This window comes from Plecotus auritus (assembly GCF_963455305.1).
Source record: "Plecotus auritus genome assembly, chromosome: 8".
NCBI lineage: Eukaryota > Metazoa > Chordata > Mammalia > Chiroptera > Vespertilionidae > Plecotus > Plecotus auritus.
The window spans coordinates 67,669,517-67,697,253 of record NC_137782.1 but is presented as its reverse complement, the minus strand read 5'-3'; the positions used below and the strand labels follow the sequence as shown (position 1 = coordinate 67,697,253).

At 40.5% G+C, this 27,737-nt stretch overlaps 1 protein-coding gene across 3 annotated transcripts in view; it reads left to right on the top strand.

The window, feature by feature from the left end:
• The first annotated feature begins 1,403 nt into the window (after positions 1 to 1,403).
• Positions 1,404 to 27,737, top strand: part of DNAAF9 (dynein axonemal assembly factor 9) — a 136,609-nt gene continuing 110,275 nt past the window's right edge. For 2 of the 3 annotated variants that reach the window (XM_080685377.1, XM_080685376.1), the window contains exons 1-3: positions 1,404 to 1,587; positions 22,493 to 22,572; positions 26,341 to 26,460. In XM_080685377.1, coding sequence (XP_080541503.1) covers positions 1,505 to 1,587; positions 22,493 to 22,572; positions 26,341 to 26,460 — 283 coding nt within the window. In that variant the 5' untranslated portion in view covers positions 1,404 to 1,504. Of the gene's footprint in view, positions 1,588 to 2,467; positions 2,500 to 22,492; positions 22,573 to 26,340; positions 26,461 to 27,737 lie in introns of those variants that run through there. The other variant, XM_080685378.1, reaches the window with a different exon arrangement.

The following is a 27,737-nucleotide window of genomic DNA, read 5'->3' as shown; positions in this document are numbered from 1 at the left end:
CTCCCTAAACAAAACCAGCACTTATCTTATGGGTTTGGGGAAGCCTAGCGTTCAGGAATTGGCGGGTTCAGATCGGGAGAGTCCAGCAATGAACAGACTTGATGCTCCGTTAGTGTGGTCATTGTTGTAAGGTCACTGTGAGGACCCGCTAACTTTCAGAAGCTTGATCCCTGGAGTGAGGCAATTGCTGATTGGCTGGTGTGTGGAAGCGTGGAGCTGTCGATGATTGGCTAACTTTCAGAAGCTTGGGGCCCGTAATTGATTTACTAACTTTCAGAAGCTTAGTTACCGGGGGTGAAGCTGTTGACTGGCTGACGTTCAGAAGCAGAGCCACTGTAGTGAGGCTGTCGTTGATAGGTTAATTCTCAGTGTCTGTATACTGTTGTGAAGTTATCTTTAAATATCTTGTTCTTAAACTTGAGCCAAAAGTTTTTTCCTTCCTTGAATATGAAAAATAAATACTTTTAATTTCTAGTCCCTTCTTTTGGTCCTCCTTCAGTTAAACCTGCTGGAGATACCATAGGGATTGTCCAGATCTTTCACTTGCGGAGGTAGGATTTTCAGCTGGAATTCCATTTAAGTGATTTAAGTGCCAATTACCTTGGTGGAAAAACAGCTCTAATATTTTTGTAATTGCAAAAATATTAATATAGGATATTTAAGGTATCCTGACAAAGTCAGCACATGACGCAGGACAAAATCATTACGTCCTGCAGATACAGGACTCCTGGCCACACTGTCAATGAGGTATTTCCCCTGTTTTACACACAAAAAGACCGAGACTCGGTGGGATTAGGTTTCTTGATTAAGGCTCTGCAGTCGGAAACGCGTCAAGCCAAGATCTGCACAGAAAAAGATCGGGATCCTTTGTGACCTTATCCCCCTCTAAAGCCCATACCCAGCGCAAAACTGGGCCCACTACTAACCTGAGGTCGGCTAGGTGTTCGAAGGGAGGGTGTGCAATTGATCAGCAGCGGGAAACGAGCAGGCCATTTAGGAGGTGCCCAGCTCCGGGTGCTGTCCCGGGATCCCGCTGCTGCAGAGGAAAGCTTTGAAGGAAGCCGAAGCCCGCTCAACGGGGCGGGGCGCAGCGAGGCTCCACCCCCGGGCGCGCCCGTGTGCGTGGCTGCAGGCGCTGCAGAATCCCACTCTATAGTGCGGGGCCTGAAGACGCGGCAGCGTGGTACCCCTCACCCCGAGTACAGGCGACCGTAGCGACCTGCATGGACGGCTCGCAATTTAAGGAGGGCGCGGCACTGCGCCCTAGCGCCGGTTTTGCGCCCTTACGCCCGCCCGGCGCCCAGCCAGTCGCCACGCCCCCAACGCAGCTCCCAGCCCGCGTCCGACTCCGCCCCCGCCCCCGACGTGCCCCCGCGTGCCGCGCCCCCCGCCCACCCGGCACGCCCAGCCGCCCCGCCCGGCTGCAGAGGGCCTGGAGCCGCCCCGCGGGCCTGTACGACCCTCGCAGCGGCAAGGTTCTCCTTCGCTGCCGCCGCCTGCCGCCATGGACGTGTACCTCCCGCACCGGCTGGGGTTGCCCCGCGCGTGGTCTCCCGGGGGCTTCGGCCGCGGCTCGCCCTCCGTCAGGTACGTGGGACCGAGGCTGCAGAGGGCAGCCCGGCAGGGGATTGCGGGTTGTTGGGGTCCGACGACGCCTCAAAGCACGGGGTGTGGCCGGGCATGGCTTCCACGCGGATGGTTTTCCTTAAACGGCTCTCTGAGGAACGTTTCCCCAGGAACCGTGTCCTGTGTAGAGCCTCCCACAACGGCTCCCTTGTGAAGGACCCCCAGCGTGACATCTTACCCTATAGAACGTTTCCCCCAGCAGGATTTTTCTGTAGAGAATCCCCATAGTCCCTTCTCTATGGATGGGTCACTTGCCTGCCCCGTAGATTATTGCCCTCAGAAACCGCTAGAGAGACCCCCCGCCCCCCCCCCACACACACACCCCCCCACACACAATAACTCCCCTGTATAGACACCCCAAATGGGTTTCCCTAGAAACGGCTTAATGTATAATGCCCCCAAATCGGAAGTCTCCTCTAGTGCTTTTCCCCTTGACAGAGGCTTCCTTAAATAAAGAGGACCTCCCTCCCCACCCGCTACAGGCACACAAACACTGACAGCATCGTCCCTATTGCGCATTTCCTCACCTCCCCCTGCCCCAGCCTCTTCGCGACGCTCCCTCACTCCACAATGGGGAGCTCAGGTTGGGGGGAGTTGGAGGTCATTAGGGGCGCAGGAGGGAAAACTAACTGGATAGGAAAAAGAGGCTCAGGAACCCCGAAAGCGGTGGGCCCCAGGCCCCTGAGCCTAGAGACAGAACTCCGGAATGCCTCGCTTTGGGGAGGGTGATATTAGGAAGGGTCCCGCACCCTTTGGAGAAAGGAAAATCTGTTCTCGATTTCTGCTCCGTGTGCCTTTGGGCTTCTTGTGACCTTGATAGTCTGGGTATTGTTTGTGATGGAGCTGGCCTGGGACCGCCTGCGGAATGCGAAGGTTGGAATGATGGAGGGGTTGTGGCAGAGACCATTGAGAGGGAGGAAGGGAGGGAGGGGGGAGGGGGAGGGAGGGAGGGAGGGGGAGAGAGGGAGGGAGGGGGAGAGAGAGAGAGAGAGAGAGAGAGAGAGAGAGAGAGAGAGAGAGAGAGAGAGAGAGAAAGAGAAAGAAAGGGGCTTTGGCACACTGCAAAACTGCCATTAAACCAGAAGAGGGGTTTTTTGTTTGCTTTTTCTCTATTTTAGCCACTTAGCAAAGCAAATATGGTATTGTTCCCTTGAAAGGAGATTTTGAACGTAGATGTTAGAACTGCTTTTTCTATATCCTTGTTATGGTGATTACGGCATCGTATTTTTAACGGTTTGCTCACCGATCTGTTTTGTGTCTTTTTTAAATAAACCAAATTAATGGAGAGCAAGAACTAAATCTTAGAATCATGTTCCTCTCTTAACTTCCTGGCATTCCTTCCCTGCAACTAATGCGTGTTTGTTGAATGAATAAGTTGGGATGGGAGGCTAGATTCCCATGGTTGCATTTGCAAGTCCTTGTTTGCTTTTAATTTGGCAGGTGAGATTGTTTGAACTTCTACTCTGCCCTTCAATGGAATTCCTTGTGGACTTGACAGTTCCAAGTGTTTAGCTGCTTATGATAACCATCTCCAGTCCACCCTAAGGTCCTAACATTTCTGGCAGACAGTTTCACTGTTAGAAAGTATTTGAATGTTACACAGAATGAAATGGCACTTTAGAACTTGGAACAGCCCTGCTAAAGCCAGGCTCTCTGTAGACTTGGGGTTCATCCCATCATCTTAAGCGTAGGAATCTCGAGTTTTTGAGACTTTCGGGGGGGGGGGGGGCGGGGGAAAGAGCTTCCCCGTGAAATCCATCTCTAAAATAATGCTGCCTTCCCTATTTCTAAAAACATGGCAGGGTGCAGCTATTTTTAAAGTAGTGTTTTTATGCTAAAAAGATAAATGTTGGTTAACTTTACTAATCAAACTCGGAATCTTCCACTGAGTAGTTTGAGTGAAATTTGTTGGTCTCCGGACAAGGGGTAGTGCAAGGAACCCCAAGACCTGGCTGTTTCATACCTTTGATAAAAGAAATTTGATGAAGGTTCCCCTCCGTTCTCCACCTCTGCATAACTGAACATGGTTTTCTTACCCATTAAACCCTTTCCCTGATTTTTGACATTGAACATTTCTAGCACATTTGGGCTCAGCACTTTCCTGTCACCTATACTTATCTTCTTTGCTTAACTCTAACTCCTAAGTGATGACAGGGGCAGGCCTAACTGGTGAAGTTACATTCCTAAAGACCCATAGATAGTATTTTGCAAGTGTGTGGTTTAGTGGTGGTGTCTATTTTCGCAGATAAGGAATAGAAATCAGGTGTTAAAATCTTTTGCTTAGAACTAGAAGCTTTTTTTAAAGGATATAGTAGTCATTAGTGCTGTCCATGTGGACATGTGGTAACTATTGTACTTGCTTGCCCCCTTTGAAGTTGGGTTTGGGTATGGCCTTGTGAGTTCCTTTAGGTCAGTGGTCGGCAAACCACGGCTCGCAAGCCACATGTGGCTCTTTGGCCCCTTGAGTGTGGCTCTTCCACAAAATACCACGGCCTGGGCGAGTCTATTTTGAAGAAGTGGCATTAGAAGAAGTTTAAGTTTAAAAAATCTGGCTCTCAAAAGAAATTTCAATCGTTGTACTGTTGGTATTTGGCTCTGTTGACTAATGAGTTTGCTGACCACTGCTTTAGGTCAATGAAATGTGCACAGGAATGATACTATACCTTCTGGTGTGTAATTTACCACTCTCTTACCTTTAGTGATTGTTCGTACCTTAGGTGGTGGCTAGTCCAGCCGTCTGGGACCCAGAGCAAGCTTTCAGGAGACTGATGTTTGAAATGTAGAGTGAGGAAGAAGCTTTTGGAGTTGTTACTAAGTACCTATCTTGACTTGTACTAAGGAACCAGTATAAAATATGCTTTCCTGCTTCAAAATCTTTTTCTGCAGAGGGATCTGATCCTGCTCAGGATTTGTTTCATTTCACTGCCGCTTTATACAAATAATCCAACATACACTGTGCTAGGTGTTCTGGATTCAAGCAAATAAGGCAGGCCCCTACCCTTAAAGATCTCCTTTGTAAGTAGAAAGAGGCAAAACAATGAAAATTGTAATACAGGGTGGAGATAAATGAGTACTGAGGAAGAAATAGGGCTGAAGGAACAATAGTGTAAGAGGGCACAGTTGATTTGGGGCTCGATGTTGGAAGAATGAGTTGCCATTTATTAATTTGGGAACACTGGAATAAGAGCAGGTTTGTGGAGAAAATAGAGTTCAATTTTGGCCTTGTTCATTTTGAGTTTCGTAATAAATATCCAAGTGGTGATATTGGGTAGGCAGTTGGATATATAAGTCTGACATTTAAGAGAGAGATTGGGACTGGAGATACCATCCATATGCTGATGACTCCCAAATTTTTATTTTAAATCTGTGAGACTAGGCCCTGGCCAGGTAGCTCAGTTGGTTAGAGTGTCATCCCAATACATCAAAGCTGTTGGTTCAATCTCTAGTCAGGGAACATACAAGAAGCAATCAATGAATGCATAAATAAGTGGAACAACAATTGATGTTTCTCTTTCCCTTCCTCTTTCTCTCTCTAAAAAAAAATAATAATAATAATAAATACAAAAAAAAAAAGCTCTGAGACTAGATAGAGATACAAAGAGTAAATGTAGATAGAGAAGAGGACCAACATCCAAGCCCTGGGCTATCCCGTGTAGAAAAGACAAGTGTAGCAGTATCTTCCAACTTGTTAGGGAAAATGATTTTCTGCCTCCAAGATAGGAGAAGATTCTGAGACAGTGGAAAGCCAAGTGATAAATACTGATGAGGACTAAGAATAGACTATTAGATTTGGAAATGTGGAGGTTAGTGGTGACTTGGAGTGAGTTCAAGTTTATGCAGTGAGTTCAAGAGAAAATAGGAGAGAAATTGATGACAGTATAGATAGTAATAGTGATTTTGTTTCAAGGATTGTTGTAAGGGAAAGCAGAGTAATAGGGCTATGGCTGGATGGGCATGAGTGTTAGAGTCCTTTTTATTTTTAGGTGGGCAAACATTTTAATTTATAGCATGCTTGTAAGTTGATGGGAATGATGGAGTACAGAAAGAAAAACTGATGATTAAAGAGAGAGAAGGGACAATTGCAGAAGTAGGTCCTTGAATAGGTGAGAGAGAATGAGATCTAGGACATACATGAATATGTTGGCCTCAGGCTAAAGTAGTGCATGGACAGTTCATCTGTGGCAATTATATGGACACAAGTGCTGGTGCAGTGATAGCTTGGTAGTGGAAGAAAGTGGAAGTTCTCTTCTGATTACTTCTGTGTTTTTAGCTAAATAAGTAGGAAGTCTGTTGCGGAAACCCCTTTCACGTCCCGTGTGGTTCAGGGTTCAGGTTCAGGGTTCGGGTTCTGGAGGAGGCCGCACACAAATGAAAGAGATTAGAAAAGTATTAATTTGGGAATATTGGGGTCCAGGTGGAAGCCCACCTCTAGGGGGAGGACTACTTCCCGCTCTCACCTAGCTATCCCTTTTATTAAGGTTTGGGATCCACCCATAGAGGCAGGCAATTCCAATAATAGCCAATCAGCAAGGATTTACATAAGATGGACAGGTGGAAGTTGCTTCAGCTACCAATGTCTCAATCAGAGGACAATGGGCAGCTTCCGACAGTCTGTTAGCTAAAAATGAAAAGGGGGAGGTGTTGAATGAGGAGAAAGAAGGTATAGCATTCATCTAGTAGTGTGGAGAAAAATTAGTTGAATAAGGAAATATTGCCTTATTAGGATTGCCAGGCAACACCAAAAATGTACACATTTGGTGTTTGTTGTCATAATTTAAGGTGATACCCAGTTAGTGTGGTTATATGCTTTTCCTTCAGCTGTATTGAGCTGCTTGGATGTGGAGATAGTGGGAGGGAGTAGCTGAGGTAGGACAGAAGACATCATTAGAAGACAGGAGTAAAGGAACAGAGATAAAGGTAGTGGAAGGAGCATCTGTGCATATTGAGAATATCATGAATTAAGGAGGAAGTAGTAATAGCAAAACAGACCATGATCCAGAATCTAAAATCTTCAGGGAATGTGGAGATCAGAATAACCCAGAGGTTTGTAGATGTCTGTAACAAGGAGGAATAATGGGTGGTTATTGTTTGATGGCATGAAGAAATCATGCAAAATGAAATAAAATTTCTCAAAACTGAAGGACATAAGTTTCCAAATTCAAAGGACTCTCCAAGAATTCAGCACAATTAATTTAAAAATAGCCATGCCAAGGCACATCATCATGAAAATTTTTGAGCACTATAAAGACAAAAGAATATCTGCAAATTACATAGATAGATAGGGTCAGGAATTGTAGGGTTGGAAACTAGAAGATAATGGAAAAAGCAGTGCCTTCTGAAAGAAAATGGATTCCCACCCAGAATTCTGGATCTAGCCAAACTCTCAGGCAGGTGTGAGGGAAGGATACAGACATTTCACACATACATGCTCTCAAAGTTTGACCTTCCGTACAATCTTTATTGAGAAGCCATTGGAGATGTGCCCTATCTAGCAAAACAACCTGATTAAGAGGTTCTTGTGCAGGGGCTTCTTTATTCCATGTACAAGTTGGATTTCTTCCTTGTTACGGGACTCATAAGCAAGGACCATCTTTGTTACCACTGGGAATTATCAAAAGGATGGGACTTTTATTTATTTATTTTTTATATATTTATATTGATTTCAGAGAGGAAGGGAGAGGGAGAGAGAGATACAAACATCAATGATGCGAGAGAATCATTGATTGGATACCTCCTGCACACCCCCTATGGGGTATTGTTCCCGCAACCCAGCCATGTGCCCTTGACCAGAATCGGACCTAGGACCCTTCAGTCTGCAGGCCAATGCTTTATCCACCAAGCCAAACCAGCTAAGGCAGGGATGGGACTTTAAAAAAAATATGGTGGTTTTGTTTTGTTTTGTTTTATTTTGTTTGTAAGAGAGAAAGGAAAGGAGAGGGAGAGAGAGATAGAGAAACATCGATGTGAGAACGAAACATCGATTGGTTGTCCCCTGCATACACCCCAACTGGGGACCAAATCCACAACCTGGGCATATGTCTAACTAGGAAGCGAGCTGGTGACCCTTCCATGCACACATGGGACAATGCTCAACCAAACTGAGCCACACTGGCCAAGGCTGGGATGGGACTGTTTTTTATTGCCATTTCCCACAGTGCTTGCTAGTGCTTAGATCAGTGTCTGGCATACAGTCAGCACTCACTAAATATGAACTGCTATTGTTAGCAATTACGCAACACTGCTTGCAATAATTATTTATTGAATGAATAGAGAATAATTGCAGGTGAAGCTGTGGGCTATGTTAAATTTCATGGATATTCAGAAAATGAAGAACCACAATTGTGAGCTAGATGGTGAGAAGGTGGTTCATGATAGTGATGTTCTACATAAGTAAAGCCTCACAGAGGCAGGTTATCTCTTCAGATGATGTTTATTGGCCAGTTACCAATGCCCATGGTTCTCTTGGGTTTACAGATCTACAGACGTAATCATTATTGATGTAATACAGATGGTCCCTGTCTTAAGAAAACTCAAAATGCAAAGAATGACTATGATCTTGTATGTCTGAAAATGTGAAGTTTCACTGCCAGTATACTTGCTTGGATGCTGGCCACCTTTTGGTGTACAGGATAATGCTTCAACCAACTGAACTATACCGGCCAGGGCCAGATTTAGCACGCTTTTAGTAGTCAAAGAAGTGGGGGAAAGTAATTGTGGATGCTTTCTGAATGAAGACTTGAGAAACTGACTTTACAAAGAACAGATTGTTTGAGGAAATGCTCAGAGAAAGCTGGAGAAAGGAAGAAAATGGAAAATAAGATGCTATACTAGAATACACTGAACAGACTTTCAGATAGCATTTTCCAGTTGTGATGGGTAGTATTTTCTGAAGCTCTTGAATTTAGTTTCTAGAATGTCTTGTGTACCCAAATTCATGAAATATGTGTAGGCATGAATTGCAATTGGGCACGAGTTTTAACTATTTTAGGTGAGGTGGCCTATCAGTTAGGAACTACATTTTGCAGCTGGTAAAAGACACTTAACAATATTGACTTAACTTTGGCTTGTATTGTTTCTTGTAAAAGATGTCTAGAGGAGGGCCTGCTAGTCTTAGTAGAAAGTCATCAGGGAACCAGGCCTCTTCTGTGTATATATTTTGCTATTCTGAGCACGTGGGCTCCATATTCTCCATAGCTTCTCAGTCACAAAATGGCTGTAGGATCTCCAGCTGTGATATCATGTCTGACAGGCAAGAAGGGGAAAGAGAAAGGACAGCTTCCCGTTGAGTCAGTTCCTTCCCTTCCAAGAGCTCCCTCAGAAACTTCCACCTAATATGGCTTCTGCATGTCTGGTTGGTCAGCTCTAGAACAAGTGAGAATTTAGAAAGTTGTTTGGAAAATGTAATGGACTAAGGATGACATTCAAAATAGGAACAAAAACTATAAAATACATAGGAATCAACCTATTAAGGAATTTATAAGACCTCTATAAATAACAATATAAAACTTGACAGAAGGGTATAAAACAGAGAGGAATGAATGGAAAGACATATCATGTCCCTGATTGGGAGCTCAGTACTGTCCACACTCAATATGATCACAATACAAAATATCAATGGGAATTTTTATGGATCTTAACAAGTTTATGGACTTTAAACTTCATCTTAAAGAGAAAGTGCTCAATAAAAGCCACGGGATCTTTGAAACAATGATAAAAGGATGCACCTTGGCAGATACTAAAAAATAATCCATAAACTAGAAAGTTCAAGAGATGACATTTAAAGCTCCAATTATTTTTTAAGTGTACTGTTTCTGTGAACATAGGTAAACGGATCAAATAAAGATAAAAAAGATCCAACTATATATGGCAGTTTAACATATGCTAAAAGTGGCATTCCACATCAGAGGATTAAAACGGTCATCAATATATGATCTTGGGTCAATTATATTTTGAAGGGGAAATATAGTCAGATTCCTGCTTCACAAAGGTTAAAAGCAAATTCCAGAGGAGCAAAGAGCTAAATTTTTAAAATACACATACACATGTAATTAATGAAATATTGGTATTTTATTATTATACTTTTATAATACTAGTACTAAGTGGGGAAGACACAAAAGAAAGACATAAAACCCCTAAGCTTAAAAATAAAATTAAAACATTTAATTATATAAGACTTTTAAACTTCTGTCTGAAAAAGATACCATACAAAGTTTAGAAGTTTGAAGAAAATATTTGCAACATATGGCCAAAAAACAACTTTTAAAATATGATCGAATATATAAATTATTCAGGGGAAAAAGACCAAATGACCAAACAAAAATGGGTAAAGAACATGAATATGCATTCATAGAAAAATACAGATGATCAATAAACATTTGACAACTTACCTAGTGATTAGGGAGAATATAACTTAATTAACATTAGTTGAAGAGTGACAACATGGTTTGGAAAGTTGTGGGGAAACAGGTATTCTGAGAAATTGTAGGTGAGTGGGGTTTTTTCTGTTTTTTGTTTATTTATTTGTTTGTTTTTCGGTTCATTGGCTGACTATATTGACACGATACTGATTGGTTACATGTTGAAAAAAACATACAATACAAAATACAAAAAAAAGTTGGTTCCATTCCTGCCACTCCCCTCTTATCCACCCACCCTCAAATACTCATCATCGTGATTTGGTCTCAAGAGTCTAGGTGAGTGTTTTAAGGAAACAATTTGGTAAGCACTGTCAAAATTTAAAATGCAGATACCTCTTAACCCGGCAGTGTTACTTTTAAGTCTCTGCCTTCCAGAAACTTTTATACTTGTGACAAAGATTAATGTATTAAGGTTGCTCATTTTAAGAAGAATTGTTTGCTTTGTAAAATAGTACAATTTCTGAATGCTCAATCCTAGTGGCTGGGTAAATAAAAACAAAAGAATACAGTGCAATTGTTTTTAAAATGAGGTTGGGTTCTATGTACTAACTTGGAAAGATCTTAAGGTATAATGGTAAGTGAAAAGAGCATGTTTCAGAACAGCAGCATATCATGATTATGATTTTATGTAAAACAACACCCCCCCCCCCACCAAAAACTGACCTAAGTATTTTACTGTGAGAGAGTCACACCAAATTGTTCACAGTGGTTTTCCATGATAAGGTAAATCAGATTGGTACGAGAATTCACATTGTAAAATATTCAAAACACAGAGCATACATAGGAGAATATATTCGTTTTTATTGAGTTTTGAAAATCAAAAGGTTAGCATAAATTACAGAGGAAAAACAAGCAAAAATAAAATTGTCAACTTTTTTCTTCATTTCTAGGGAACCAGGATAATGAAATACAAACAAACAAGAAAATAAACGTGGCTGTGTATACAGTAACTTATAAAAGCAGTGAGCAGTGAATTAACTGTTACATATAAATCAGGAAATGGGAAGAACAGAGACAGTTGTTTAGAATTTTAAAATATCTGTGGCTAATTTTATTGTCAGGAAATCAGTGAGGTGAGGTATATCAGAAAGAAAAGGTTCAGAGTCAGGGTACCTAGTCATTCAGATTCTGGTGCTGTTAATCTTTATTTAACCTTGTGACCTTGAGCAAAACTGCTTCTGTTTAGGCTGTGGTTTCTTCATCTTGTCTCCTGTCTATTCTTAGTCTGAATCCAAGGAAAGTTAGAGATAAAGTATAGTATACAAGCAGCATATTTAACATAAACTGCATTATTGGGTCTGCTCAGTCTACTGTTATTCTAAAGGAGTTATGGGTGACCAGAGGCTGTCTACCCAGGATATGCCAACTTTGCTCAGGTAGACCTGGGAGCTAGAGGGCAGTACTATTACTGAGTGGGATTGGTGTATGTGTTGAAAATATATATTAAAAAAGGTCTGGATGAATACATAAACTCATAATGGTAACCTCTGGGGGTGAGGAACAATGAAGACTTCAGTTTTATATGTGATATTTCTTTTCATAAAAAAGTATAACAAATTAATATTTTATATGCATAATTTTAAAAGGCACTACTGTAAATTAAAGCAAATGTGCTAAAATATTAAGTCTGGGTGCTGGAAATATGGATGTGGTTTTCTTCCTATTACTTACCAGGTCTTTTTTTTAAATAGGCAAATATTTCAGTAAGTAACAAGTTTAATGGTTCAGTGACAAATAGACTATATCTGGTTAAAAATTAAATTTGGGGAGCAAGAAAATGTACAAATGAAAAGGAGACCTGAATTTAGCTTTACCCATTTGACAAGAAAGTAAGAGATACCAATGCTTCTACTTTATTTGGCCAGGATACTTGTAGAAAAGAAACTCTTTGTTTTTGTGTTCAGTATTGTCTTGGCTTTCCACAGCAGTAGTGGGGGAGCTGTTTGTTTCCTGGTCACATGAACTACTTATGCTTTTGTCACTAGCTTCTTGTAAGTTTGAAAACCAAAGAGTTCTTGGTAACCTTGGTAGCCTACTGTCCACATGGGTAGGGAAATGGGCCAAAGGACAAACTTGATGAAATATTTCTAGTGTACAGAATGATTGCAAGGTCAATCTTATATAAAACAAGAAAAAGTGAGAGGCAGGCAACCATTTCCCAGGGAAAGAAGTTTTCTTTAATCTTGGTAGACTTGCAGTTTCTGTTATGCTACTTCTAAAACCCTTAGTTACTCCACATGTTTCCCTTATCTCCAGCCCCAGATTTGTATTATAAAAATGTTCAAACAGTACAGAAAAGGTAAAAGAATAGTACAATGAATACTTGTTATACCTACCACTTAGATTCAACAATTTTTTAACATTTTGCTATATGTGCATTATTTTTATTTTCTCCCCCCCCCCCTTTTCAGATAAGTTGCAGACATCACTTTACTCCTAAGTAATCCCTCATGCAGCTGCTAAGAAAAAGCACATTCTATTTCACCATAATATCATCTCACCCAAGAAAGTTAACAGTAATTGCTTACTATCATCAAATACCTAGTCCAGTGGTCGGCAAACTCATTAGTCAACAGAGCCATATACCAACAGTACAACGATTGAAATTTCTTTTTTTTTTTTTTAACGTTTATTCAGATCTTTTGTCCATTTTTTAAAAATATATATATTTTATTGATTTTTTTACAGAGAGGAAGGGAGAGGGATAGAGAGTTAGAAACATCCATGAGAGAGTAACATCAGTCAGCTGCCTCTTGCACACCCCCTACTGGGGATGTGCCCTCAACCAAGGCACATGCCCTTGACCGGAATCGAACTCGGGACCCTTCAGTCCGCAGGCCGATGCTCTATCCACTGAGCCAAACCGGTTAGGGCTGAAATTTGTTTTGAGAGCCAATTTTTTTAAACTTGAAACTTCTTCTAACACCACTTCTTCAAAATAGACTCACCCAGGCCGTGGTACTCTGTGGAAGAGCCACACTCAAGGGGCCAAAGAGCTGCATGTGGCTCGCGAGCCGCAGTTTGCCGACCACTGACCTAGTCTACCTTCAGGTTTTCCCAGATGTCTCATGGATGTTTCACTTTTTTAAAAAAATCATATTACATTTGTCCTGGCTGGTGTGGCTCAGTTGGTAGGCATCATCCTGTGCACCAAAAAGTTGCTGGTTCCATTCCTAGTCAGGGCATATGCCTGGGTTGTAGGATCAGTCTCTGGTAGGGAGCAAGTAGGAGGCAGCCGATAGATGTTTCACTCTCACATCAATGTTTCTTCTTCTTTTTTTTCAAATTGTGAGAGTAGCTCTTTTATTTTTTTTCTCTATTGATTAAGGTATTACATATGTGTCCTTATCCCCCCATTGCACCCCCCCCCCACTCACCTCCCTGTTGTCTGTGTCCATTGGTTAGGCTTATATGCATGCATACAATTCCTTTGGTTGATCTTTCCCCCTTACCTCCATCCTCCCCTATCTTCTCTCTGAGGTTTGACAGTCTGATCGATGCTTCTCTGTTTCTCTCTTACTCTCACTCACCTTTCCTCTCTCAAAAAATCAGTATAAAATATTTTTTAAAAATCATATTACAGCCCGGCTAGTGTGGCTCAGTGGTTGAGCATTGACCTATGAACCAGAAGGTTATGGTTCGATTCTGGTCAAGGCACATGCCAGGCTTGTGGACTCAATCCCCAGTAGGGGGCGTGCAGGAGGCAGCCGATCAGTGATTTCTCATCTTTGATGTTTCTCTTTCTCCCACTTTCTTCATCTCTCTGAAATCAATAAAAACATATTTTTAAAAAACATATTACATTTCATACGTGGCATTGTATTATTATTCTTTAATCTCTTCTATATTAGAAGAGTTTTCCCTCTTTGTTATTTTTGTTTTGCATGAGATTGACTTTTTATAACTTAAAAAATTTTTAATTGTGATAAAATAAACATAAAATTTGCCATTTTAACTACTTTTTAAGTGTACAGTTTAGTGGCATTAAGTACATTCACATTGTGCTGTAATCACCACTATCCATCCACCACAAAACTGAAATTCTGTACCTATTAAAGAATAACTCCTCATTTTGTTCCCCTAGCTCCTGGCAACCACCATTCTACTTTCTGTCATTATGAATTTGACTATTCTAAGAACCTCATTAAGTGGAATCATGTCCTTTTGTGACTGGCATATTTCACTTACTATAATGTCCTCAAGGTTCATTCATGTTTTAGCATGTGCCAGAATTTCTGTCCTTTTAAAGATTTAATAATATATTGTACATATACCCCATAGTTTATTATTTTTCTGTGGATAGACACTTGCCTTGCTTCTATCCTTTGATTGTTGTGAATAATGCTACTATGAACATGGATGTACAAACATCCATGAGTCCTTGCTTTTAATTCTTTTGGCTATATGCCCAGAGTGGAATTGTTGCATCATATGATGATTCTATTTTTTATTTTTTGAGGAACCTCCATACTCTTTTTCACGGGGGCTGCACTGTTTTACATTCCCACAAAGTTTCCAATTTCTCTCCATCCTTTCTAATATTTGTTATTTTCTGAGGTTGTTTTATGTTTGTTTGTTTGTTTGTTTAGTGTGTGTGTGTTTATAGTAGCCATCTTACTTTGTGTGGGAGTAGTATCTCTTTGAGGTTTTGATTTTCATTTCCATAATGATTAGTGCTATTGAGCGTATTTTCATATGCTTAGTGGCCATTTGTATATCTTCATTGGAGAAATGTCTATTCAATTTTGAATAGGTTTTTTGTTTTTCTTGAGTTTTAGGACTTCATATATTCTGAATATTAGCCACTTATTAGGTAAATGATTTTGCAAATATTTTCTCCCATTCTTTGGGTTGCCTTTTCATTCTGTTGTGTCCTTTGGAAAACATAAATTTTTAATTTTGGTGAAATCTGATTTATATTTTTTCTTTTGTTGTCTGTGCTTTCAGTGACATAGCCAGAAATCATTGCCAAATCCAATGTCTTGAAGCTTTTCATATGTTTTTTCATATGTTTTCATATAAAAGTTTTATGGTTTTAGGTTTACATTTAGGTCTTTACTCTTCTTAAAAATATTTTTTATTGATTTTAGAGAGATGGGAAGAGAGAGGAGGAGAGAAAGAGAGAGAGAAAAACACAATGTGAGAGAAAAACATCCATCAGCTGTCTCCTGCACATCCCCTACTGGGTATTGAACCCACAACCCAGGTGTGTACCCTGATCCTGAACCAGCCACCCTTTTTTTTAAATTATTAAATCTTTATTGTTCAGATTATTACAGTTGTTCCTCTTCCCCCCTGCCCCCCATAGCTCCCCTCCACCCAGTTCTCAACCCATCCCATGCCCTTACCACCCCCCCACTGTCCTCATCCATAGGTGTATGATTTTTGTCCAGTCTCTTCCCGCATCCCTCACACCCCTTTCCCCCCAAGGATTGTCAGTCCACTCCCTTTCTATGTCCCTGGTTCTATTATATTTACCAGTTTATTCTGTTCATCAGATTTTTTATTCACTTAATTTTAGATTCACTTGTTGATAGATATGTATTTGTTCATAATTTTTATCTTTACCTTTTTCTTCTTCTTCCTCTTCTTAAAGAATACCTTTCAGCATTTTATATAATACTGATTTGGCGGTGATGAACTCCTTTAGCTTTTTCTTATCTATGAAGCTCTTTATCTGACCTTCAGTTCTGAATGATAGCTTTGCTGGGTAGAGTAATCTTGGTTATAGGGTCTTGCTATTCATCACTTTGAATATTTCTTGCCACTCCCTTCTGGCCTGCATAGTTTCTGTTGAGAAATCAGCTGACAATTGTATGGGTACGCCCTTGTAGGTAACTAACTGTTTTTCTCTTGCTGCTTTTAATATTCTCTCTTTGTCTTTTGCTCTTGGCATTTTAATTATGATGTGTCTTGGTGTGGTCCTCTTTGGATTCCTTTTGTTTGGGGTTTTGTGCGCTTCCTGGACTTGTAAGTCTATTTCTTTCACCAGGTGGGGGAAGTTTTCTGTCATTGTTTCTTCAAATAGGTTTTCAATATCTTGTTCTCTCTCTTCTTCTGGCACCTACATAATTCAGATGTTGGTACACTTGAAGTTGTCCCAGAGGCTCCTTACACTATCTTCATATTTTTGGATTCTTTTTTCTTTTTTCTTTTCTGGCTGGGTGTTTTTTGCTTCTTTGTATTTCAAATCTTTGACTTGATTCTTGCGATCCTCTAGTCCAGTGGTCGGCAAACTCATTAGTCAACAGAGCCAAATATAAACAGTACAACGATTGAAATTTCTTTTGAGAGCCAAATTTTTTAAACTTAAACTTCTTCTAATGCCACTTCTTCAAAATAGACTCGCCCAGGCCATGGTATTTTGTGGAAGAGCCACACTCAAGGGGCCAAAGAGCCGCATGTGGCTCACAGGCCATGGTTTGCCGACCACTGCTCTAGTCTGCTGTTGGATCTCTGTATATTATTCTTTATTTCAGTCAGTGTATGCTTAATTTCTAGTTGGTCCTTTTTCATATCCTCGAGGGTCTCACTAAATTTATCAGTGGTTTCTAGAAAAACCTTATAACCATGGTTTTGAATTCTATATCCAGTAGTTTGCTTTCCTCCATTTCTTTCATTTGTGACCTGTTTCTTTGTCTCCGCATTTTGGCTGCTTCCCTGTGTTGATAGAGTGGCTTTGTGTGCTAGGTGTCCTATAGGGCCTAGTGGCTCAGCCTCCCCAGTTACCTGAGGTGGACACTCTTGAGGCACCCCTTTGTGGGCTGTATGCACAGTCTTGTTGTAGTTAAGCCTTGATTGTTGTTGGTATCACTGGGAGGAATTGACCTCCAGGCCAATTGGCTGTGAGGATCAGCTGTGTCTACAGTGGTAGAACTTCTGTGCTGGAGACACCCTTATGAGGCAAGACTTGCTTCAGTGGGGCTTTGGTGCTCACTGAGTCTGCCCTTGAGTGTGTCCCTTATGGATCTGAGGAGTTGTAATCTGGATGGTCCTACTCTGACCCCTGCATACACTGGCTCTTGGATCTCCCAGGAGGTGCTAATTTAGCCTCTGCCTGAGGCCAGCCAGCAGGAGCTATGGAGAGATCTGCAGATTCCTCTTCTTTGTTTGGGGTTTGGAGGTGCCCTGATGAGGCCCAGCTGTTAAGCAATGCAAGCTGCTGTGGGGCCCTGAGCCTTCTTTTGGATGTTCTGGGTCTCTCTGACTCAGCTGCAGTTTGTTAGGTAAGTTTAGAATTCAAAGGGCCAGGCCATTCATATGCAAAAGCCTCTGTGCACAGCTGGGGTGGGGCGGAGTCTCAGGGTGGAGCAAACAGCAATGGCTTCCCCATCAGCCCTGCCCTAAGAGGCCCTCGGGTCTCAGTGTCCCTTGGTAATCACTGCAAGCACCTCTGAGAGAAAGCCGCCCTGGAGTTCCACTCGCTGCCAGACAGTCCAGTTTCTCCCCGTATGAGTCTGGGTCGCCAGAGTCTTGCCCGGAACTGGAGTTCAGAGCAGTCGGGAGCTTGTATCTCCCTGCGGATTGAAAAAACCAGCCACGTACTCAGTTGCCAGCCCTCTCCGTGCACGCGCCTCCGTACCTCTGCACTTTATTTCCGCAGCTCCTCTGAGTCTCAGTGTGCTTTTCTCTTCCCTTCTAGTTGTAGAATTTCCAGTCAGCCAACCTTCCTGTGGTTCTGGATGATGTCCGTTTTGTCTTTTAGTTGTAGTTTTGAAGTGGTTGTGGGAGGCAGCAAGTTCAGGTATTTATCTATGCCGCCGTCTTGGTTTCTCTGAACCAGCGACCTTTTGCTCTGTCACCATTTATTGAATAGGTGAATGTTCATCCAACTGGTCAGGACTCTTTATTCTATTTGAAATTAAATTTTGTATATATGGTGTAAGGTAAGGCTTCAAATTCATTATTTTGCATGTGGATATACAGTTTTCTCAAAACCGTTTTTTGAAAAAACTGTACTTTTTCAATGAATGGTCTTGGTACCCTTGTCAAAAATTGCCAGTACCACACTGCCTTTTTAAAAAAATCCTTACCTAAGGACATGTTTACTGATTTTAGAGAGAGGTGCGACACTCCAACCCACTACGCCACACCGGCCAGTGCTGCTTTGATTACTGTAGCTTTGTAGTAACTTTTGAAATCAGGAAGTGTGTCCTCCATCTTTGTCCTTTTTCAATATTGTTTTGGCTATTCTGGGTTCCTTGAGAGTTCATATGAATTTTAGGATGGATTGTTTTATTTCTGCAAAAACATCCTTGGGATTTTTTATAGAGATTGCTATAGATTTCTTTGTATAGTATTGACAGTTTAACAATATTAAGTCTTCCTATTTATGAACACATATGTATTTCCATTATTGCTATCTTCCTTAATTTTAATTTCTTTCAGAAATATATTAATGATCCAATTTCTCTGAATTGTCACCAGAATTTTGGTATTGTCATTTTTATTTTAGCTTTTCTAATAGGTGTGTAGTAATATTCTGATTTTAATTTGCATTTCCCTAATGGTTAATGTTGGTAAACATGTTTTCATGTGCCATCTCTGTGTCCTCTTTGAAGAAATGTTCCTTCATGCTTGTTTCCCATTTTCTAATTGTATATTTTTTACTGTTGAATTTTGAGAGTTCTTACTTTATGTATTCTACTGTCAGATATGTGATTTGCAAATATGTTCTCCCAATCTTAGCTTGTCTTTTATGATTTCAGAGCCGAAGGGTGAGGGAGAGAGAGATAGAAACATCAATGAAGAGAGAGAAACACCGATCGCCTGCCTTCTGCACACCCCCAACTGGGGACCGAGCCCATAACCCGGGCATGTGCCCCTGACCGTAGTCAAACCTGAGACCCTTCAGTCCACAGTCCGACGCGCTATCCACTGAGCCAAACTAGCTAGGGCTTAGCTTGCCTTTTCATTGTCTCAACAGGGTCTTTCACAAAGCAACATTTAAAATTTTGATGAAGTCTATGTATCATATTTTTCTTTTATGGTTCATATTTTTGGTATTAAGTCTAAGAAAGAACTTCATCAAACCCTGAGTCCTAAATTTTTTTTTCTAAAGATTTTATACTTTTACATTTAAAAAATTTAAATATATGATCTATTTTGAGTTAATTTTTGTGTAAAGTGTAAGGTTTAGGTTGAGGTTCATGTTTTTGTCTATGGATATCCATTTGCTCCAACATCCTTTATTGAGAAGACTATCCTTCTTTCATTGAATTGCTTTTGAAGCTTTGCCCTAAATTAGTTGGCTATATTTGTCTAGGTCTATTTACAGCTACTCTGTACTGTTCCATTGAGCTATGTGTCTGTCTCTCAACCAATACCACTCAGTCTTGATTACTTTAGCTGTCTAAGTCTTGGCATTATGTCAAGTGATTTCTCCCCCTTTGTCCCCCCCCAAAAAAAAATTGTTTTAGCTATTCTAGTTCCTTTGCCTTTTCATGTAAGTTTTAGAGTTATTTTGTCTATGTCTACAAAAAATCTGTTGGAATTTTTGATATGAGTTGTTTTAATCCTGTATATCAATTTGGAGAGAATGGACATCTACATTATGTTGAATTTTCCAATCCATGCACACATTATGTCTCTCCATGTACATAAATATTCTTTGATTTTCTTTATCAGTGTTTTGTAGTATGTAGTTTATAAGTCTTATGCATGTTTTGTTAGATTTATATTTAAATAATATTGTACTTTTAATTTTGGTTTCCATGTGTTTGTTGTTTTTATGTAGAAATACAATTGATTTTTACATAGTGATCTTGCAAACTTGTTGAACTCAGTTATGAGTTCCAGAAGTTTTTTTGTAGATTCTTTGATATTCCCTACGTCATTTTCAATTTGTATGCCTTTTATTTTTTTGCCTTATTACATTGGCTAGAATAGTTGTCGGCAAACTCATTAGTCAACAGAGCCAAATATCAACAGTACAATGATTGAAATTTCTTTTGAGAGCCAAATTTTTTAAACTTAAACTTCTTCTAACGCCAATTCTTCAAAATAGACTCGCCCAGGCCGTGGTATTTTGTGGAAGAGCCACACTCAAGGGGCCAAAGAGCCGCATGTGGCTCGCGAGCCGCGGTTAGCCAACCAAAGGGCTAGAACTTCCAATATTCTGCTGAATAGGAGTGGTGAGAGCAGACACCCTTTTCTTATTTCTCATTTTAGAGGAAAAACTTGGCTCACCATTAAGTGTAATTCAAAACTTTGCTTTGAAGGTTTTTGTAGACATACATTATCAAGTTGAGGAAACTTGTATATTCCTAGTTCTCTGAGTGTTTTTATTATAAGCTAGAAGCCCAGCGTGTGAAATCACACAGCCCCACCCACCCGCATGCGCCCCACCATGCTCGCAACCCTGCCCACCCATGCGCTCCTCGTGGTGCTCACAGCCTCGCCCACCCGCACCAGTCTTTGGTCGTTAAGGCATGAGGGCCACAGGCCTTTTATAATATAGATGGGTATTAAATTTTGTCAAATGATTTTTCTATATCAGTAATATGGTTGTGTCAGGTTTTTTTTTCTTCTTTAGCTTTTCATAATGGTGGATTAAATTGTTCAAGCTACCCATATGAACCAGCCCTGCATCCCTGGGATAAGCCCGCTCTTGGTCATGGTGTATAAAGGAAGTCCTCACTTAGCATCAATGATAGGTTCTTGGAAACTGCAACTTACAAGACTAATTTTACCATAGGTTAATTTATAAAAACAAGAGTTAAATTCCTTTGGTATATTTCTGGTCACAAAAACCACCAAACTTGCAAACAAAGGCTCAAAACACTTCTAATATTAAACATTGAAGTAAATGTGAGCTATATATACATTTAAGAAAGATTAATAAAAACAAGTAAAGTAATTAATTTGTAATCCACTTATTTCAGTCAGGGGTTGCAGGTGGCTGGGTCCTCTCCTGGCAGCTCAGGGCACAAGGCAGGGACCAATCCTGGACAAGACACCCTTGCATATCAGGGTACACTCATGCACACAACCACACCCACACCCACACTCACTCAGACTGGGACAAATTAGACACACCAATTCACCTCATGTGCACATCTTTGGGTGTAGGAGGAAACCGGAGTAGGTCCTGGAGAAAACCCACACAGACTTGGAGAGAGCATGCAAACTCCACACATATAGTGTCCCTGGCTGGGAATTGATTTTTTTTTTTCTCATCAATTTTATAACTGTGTTATTTGAGGACCTGCTGTAATTCTTTTTGTATGTTTTTGAGTTCTACTTGCTGGTAGTTTATTAAGGTTTTTACATCTATATTCATGATAGATATTGGTCTGTTGGGTTTTTTTGTTTGTTTATTTTTCTTGGTAATGCCTTTACATGGTTTTGGTATTACATGGAAGATTGTGAAGATCTTGAGTGAAGACAGTGCTAATGATCACTAAATCATGGAGTGGATGACTTGGGCCATGGGAATATCAGAAAGAATCCAGTGGAGAAAAGGTATCCGGGAAGGAAATTAGTATTGTTGGCTAGAAATATTGTTGCTTGGGTGAGTGTAGGGCAGTGTACCAGAGCAGACTCAGTGAGGGTTGGGGATGCAATCTGGTTGTCATGGACAGAACAGTTAGTGTAGTTGGCTTGTGGAAAATCTTAGTTAATAATGGATGTGATAGGGCTGGAAATATATTGACTGTAGGGAAAAATTAATTATATTAGTGTTAGGGAATTAATAATGGAGGTAGATCCTAAACCTGGAGGTGATGGGGGATTGGGAGGGAGAGCGGAGAGACCCAGTAGAAGGATCATTCTTGAGCAGGAAATTGAGCACCTCTCTCTAGCACTGCTGGTAAGGAGGAGGGGTTGGTATGGGAGCATGGGTCCTTAGAAGTGATATTAATGTCTGGGAGTGCCTCTCCTTGTACTTTGTTTAGGAGGAAAGGGATATTCCTAAGGCCAAAGGAATAATAGATCTGCACCAAAATGGGAACAAGTACTCAGTGGTGACACTTTCTACAGGTAGAGTTGTGATGGTGAATCAAAGCTTGGTTTAGATCTTTACACCAGTTTGTTTTTATCTGTTTGGTCTTCTGTGTTTGGTTTTGACCGATTGGTGAGGTCCACAGTTAGGGCAAATCAGTGTGGAAACTCTTCAGTCATCCTCAGAAATAAGTCATTGGAGGTCTTTCTGCTAAGCTGCTGAGTCCCAGTGTTGTCCAGCATTGACCATGAGAAGGCCTTTAGCTCCATCCTCCGTTGAGCCAGAGAGCCACTGACCATCAAGTTTGTAATCAGCAGTTCAGACTTAGTCCTGTGACCAATTCTGCATAATCACTTCTGGAAAATAGAAGAGAAAGGAACATTTCCCTATTCATTTTGTGGTTTTGATACCAAAACCAGACAAGGACCAGTTTCCATCCCTAGCAGTCATTCTTCCTCATGCCTTCGTTTGCTGGTACTGAGGGAGTTGATTTCTGTTCTTGTTGCAGCTGCAGCCGACTCCGCCAGGTTCAGAGCATCCTGACCCAGAGCAGCAAGTCTCGACCCGATGGGATCCTCTGCATTCTAGGTCAGTGCTTTTAATAAGGTGGGACTCAGGGCTGGGGCAAATAGGTTTCTGTTCACAGAAAGATACTGATAATAGTATCATTGTGAGATCAGCCGTGGGTTAGTGTCCCCTGCTCTTGTTCCCCTGAAATCCGTTGCTGTTTAAATGAGTTTGGGTAAGATATCAGTAAGATAAGGAGTACCTACCACAGAGCAGGCATTTTGTACATATTACCTCATTTCTCCTTACAGCAAACTTACAAGGGAGCAGTGTTGTCCCTTTTTTTTTTTTACAGAAGAGGCAACTGAGATTCTAGGAGATTAAACAGACTTGCTCAGGGCCACAGAGTGGCAAAATTATGCATTTATTTGTTCTTTAAAAATTTTTATTATGAAAATATATTATATAATTTAAAATTAAGACAATACATGAGTAATAATGAACAGAGCTGCCTAACCATCCCAGATACCCACTCCCACTCCCACTCCCCAGAGATAACATTGTCAACTGTATCATTTTTTTTTAACACAAATGGGAACATTTTATGCATATTGTTGTTAACCTAATTTTTAAAATTTTCACTTGACCATATTATCTTAGAGTTTTTTAAATATCAGATTGACTACTTGAATATGGAATACTAAAATGTTGCAGAAATTTATGTGTTTGAAGTTGGGTTTGAAATGGAGGTAAAAAGTAAACCTTCAGGACAGAACTTTATGTGAAAGTATCAGTTAGGAAACTTGTATTTTTCTCCCTTTATTTTATTTTTTTTTCCATCACCATTTATCCCCAAACCATCCTCCACCTTCACCCACTCCCACCCGCCCAATCACCACACTCCATGTCAATGAGTTTTTTCTCTTCTTTTTTTTTTCTTTTTTGCTCAATGCCTTGAGACTTGTATATTCTTTTTTTTAAAAAAAATATGTTTTTATTTATTTTGGATAGAGGAAGGGAGAAGGAGAGAGAGAGAGAAAGAGAGAGAGAGAGAGAGAGAGAGAGAGAGAGAGAGAGAGAGAGAGAAATCAGTGATGAGAGAGAATCTTTTTCTATTCCAGGATCCCATCCAAGGTACCATGTTAAATTAGTTGCCATGTCTTCTCAAGCTCCTGTTGACTGTAACAGTTTCTCAGACTTTCCTTGTTGACCTTGACAGTTTTCAGGAGTGCTAGTCAAGTAGCATGTCTCTCTAATAGGGTTTTTCTTTTTCTTATCTTTTTCATGATTAGAATGGGGTTAAGAGTTTTGGGGTGGAAGACCAGTAAAGTAACATGCCATTTTCATCACATGATATCAAGGATACATACTATCAGCATGACTTTTCACTGTTTCTGTTAGCCTTGATCACCTGGCTAAGGTAGTGTTTTCAGGTTCTGCACTATGAAATACTCTCTCCAGCTCTCCTTTCCTTCTGTACTCTTTGGAAGGAAGTCACTACGTAGGCCACTCTTAAGGAGCCAGGAGTTATGCTCCATCACCTGAGATGGGAGTATTTACATAAATTATTGAAATTCTTCTGCATGGGAGATTTGTCTCTTCTCCCACATTTATTTATTTATCCAATCATTTGTATCAGTATGGACTTGTGGATATTTATTTTATAGTTTGAGTTATAATACTCTACTACTTCCTACTTCAAGTTGTTCCAGCTTCGGCCATTTAGAGCTCTTTCAATTGGCTCCTGTGTCTGTGTCCCTCCCTTTGATACACTGCCTCCAAAGTTGTTTGTTTGTTTAGTACTTTTGTACTTTCTGGCACTCTTAGATGCTCCAGGCTTATTGTGCATATTTCCTGCTCCAGTCCTAAAATCAGCCGTTTCTCTAAGGAGCCCTGTTTTTTTTACTGGAGAATGGTATTAAAAACCAATCTGAGTGTACTAATTGCTGCTGGGATATCATTGCTTCTAGGCCCTCTCAGCTGACAGAGTAAGGAAATATATGTGTGTATATTAACTAGTGTGTATACACACATCTGTAAATGTTATGTAATCATCTGTATTTAAATTAAGTTAAATATGAATTTATATTAATGTCTTTAGCTCTGACTCATTACCATATGGATCATTCTAGTTTCCTCTTATTTATTTATTTGTTTGTTTGTTTATTTTTATTTCAGAGAGGAAAGGAGAGGGGGAGAGAGAGAGAGAAACATCAATGATGAGAGAGAATCATTGATCGGCTGCCTATTGCCAGTGTGCCCTTGACCAGAATCGAACCCAGGATCCTATGTCTGCAGGCTGACACTCTATCCACGGAGCCAAACCGGCTATGACCTCCTCTTCTATCTTATCTATAAACTTCCATTCCACCAGTGAGAAACATGACACCTACCATTTACCATCCATTTAATTCCAGTATACCTGTGTAGTAGTATCAGATTTGTTAGCCCATAATACCCTATGAGAAAAAACTTTATCAATTAGAGCACAGTGCTTACATATAGTTTCTTTTGCTTTAATTTTACATGGTCAGTCTTTTAATGTTAGCAATTTATGTGGCAATTTAGGTAACTGGAACCCTTACAAGGGGACATGCTACAACTAGGCCTATCCAATCCACTGGTTATTTTTAACTTCGTAGCCCTTTCAACTTTTGGCGTTATGTAAGCCAGGCTATTCCTGCTTTTGATTCTTTTTCACCCCTCCCTTCACTGAACTGTTGGATGGGAAAGAACAGCACTGTGCTGCTTTTATCGCAGCTGAGAAAGGAGTCCTCCCATATTAGAAGTCCTCTGACATAGGCAATCTCGAGGCCTCTCTGCTCTGAATGACTATTACTTTTCAGTGGTCTGAATGACCATTGGCAGTTCTTTTTTCCAGGCTCCAGCCATATTTTCATTCTTGGAGCTCCTTCTGCCCCAACTCCTTCTTCTTATCTCACACAGACAGCTGACTCCTGCCCTTAATACATCCCTTAGCTCTGGGCCTTCACAGATACCCAGGAACCAGGTAGTATATGTGCCTATGCGACCCACAGGTTGAGAACCGCTAGCAGGGTCGCCTAAGACGATCGGAAAACACAGATATTTACATTACGATTCAGAACAGTAGCAAAATTACAGTTATGAAGTAGCAACAAAAATAATTTTATGGTTGGGGGTTACCACATCATGAGAACTGTATTAAAGGATCGCGGCATTAGAAAGATTGAGAACCACTATGGCATTGAAAGGCAGTAGTGAAGGCAGTTGTTATTTCATTTCCTTTTTATTTATCTCTGACCCAACCCAATGGACTATAAACTTCCTGAGAGCCATTTGTAGGCCCAGCACACACTCTGATATCCAGCACAGGGCCTTAGGCCTAATAAATATTTGTGAAATTTTAGGTATGTGTGGTTCCAGTCACTTGTCCTCTTCACATCTTTGAGTTTGTTTCAAACCACCTTAATTCTCCTTTAGTTGATCCCACATGTTTTGGTAAAGGTCTTTTTGAGAAGTAATATTTTCCTGACAGCTATTCCTATTCCAACTGAAAATATTTCAAAATCTTTAACCAGCCATGACAGGACTTAAATTATATTTTCTGATTTTTTCTATCCTTAAGAATTGCTTTTTGGCAATTAACAGTTTCAATAATCTGTGCTGTTTGACAGTCTCTTGAATCCAAGTAAGGGTAATTGATGCTGAGGCCTGCTTCTTTCACAGAGAGGTGCTTAGTTTGGTTTCTGGTACAAACTGGTCTAGGTTATTGCCTTTTACTTACTCATCAGGGTTTTGCTGAACAGGGGCAAACTATTTGGGCTCATTTGCTCCCAGAGTCTGATCAGAGTCTTCTTTGCCTTGCAGGAATCGATAGCAGGTACAATGAAGGCTGTAGAGAGCTGGCAAATTATCTTCTGTTTGGTTTGTACAATCAGAATACCAGTGATTTTGAGAAAACAGGGTTTTCTGAAGAAGTTCTAGATGGTAAGTATATATTGGTAAACTCAGTGTGAAAGAGTAATAGCAATTATTTTTCTTTGGATCCTTTTTCATGGTCTTTTTATGGAAACATATTATCAAATTTATTTATTTATTTATTTTTTTCTTAGTTGTTTTCTTTTTTTTTTTTTTTTTAATATATTTTATTGATTTTTTACAGAGAGGAAGGAAGAGGGATAGATAGTCAGAAACATCGATGAGAGAGAAACATTGATCAGCTGCCTCCTGCACACCTCCTACTGGGGACGTGCCCGCAACCAAGTTACATGCCCTTGACCGGAATCGAACCTGGGACCTTTCAGTCCGCAGGCTGATGCTCTATCCACTGAGCCAAACCGGTTTTGGCCATATTATCAAATTTAAAATAGCCTGAAGCCCCAATAAATTTTTACCTTCTTATTCATAAAAAACATTGCTTCTTTGCTGGAATATGCTCTTTAGGTCACCTGCTGGATGATAAGAGACTAGCAACAAGTAGTTTTCAAGAATATGTTTACTGGGTAATTCTGCTATAGAGAAAAAAAGTAAGCATCAATGTTTGGCTTTATATCTTGACAAGATACTAGTTTTCCTCTGAATTGCCTACTGCCTCTACATGTGGGAGGTTCAGATTATGTGCATTGTCCTGTGAAAGCACTTTCAGCTGTGAGTCAAAGATGAGCCTGCAGGATACTCCTACAAGGAAGATTTCATGTGGATCTTCAGCTTAGGAACAAGGGCCCTTTGTCCTGCTCTGTCTTTGGGAATTGTTTCCTGTGTGACTTGAATTCATGACGATTTCCATGACTACAATGAAGGCTTTCTGCTTACATTCCCTTTTCCTCAGCTCTGAGACACTCACCCTGTGTTGATGTTGCCGTGGGCTGATGCCCAGGAGATATCTCTGATATCACATACTTAGCATCATGACTTGTCTGCCAGACGGGTCAGGAGACACAGGAATAGACTAATCAAATTGGACAGGAGACAGAAAGCTCTTGTGAAGCAGCTGGGGGGCGCATGAAAGCAAACATCTGATGTTGATATAATATTACTGTGAGGATCTGGTACAGTGGTTCTCAACTGGGGTTAGTTTTATCCTCCTGGAGACATTTGCCAATATTTGAAGACATTTTTAAAAATATATATTTTATTGATTTTTTACAGAGAGGAAGGGAGAGGGAGAGAGATTTAGAAACATCGATGAGAGAGAAACATCAATCAGCTGCCTCTTACATACCCCCTACTGGGGATGTGCCCGAAACCAAGATACATGCCCTTGA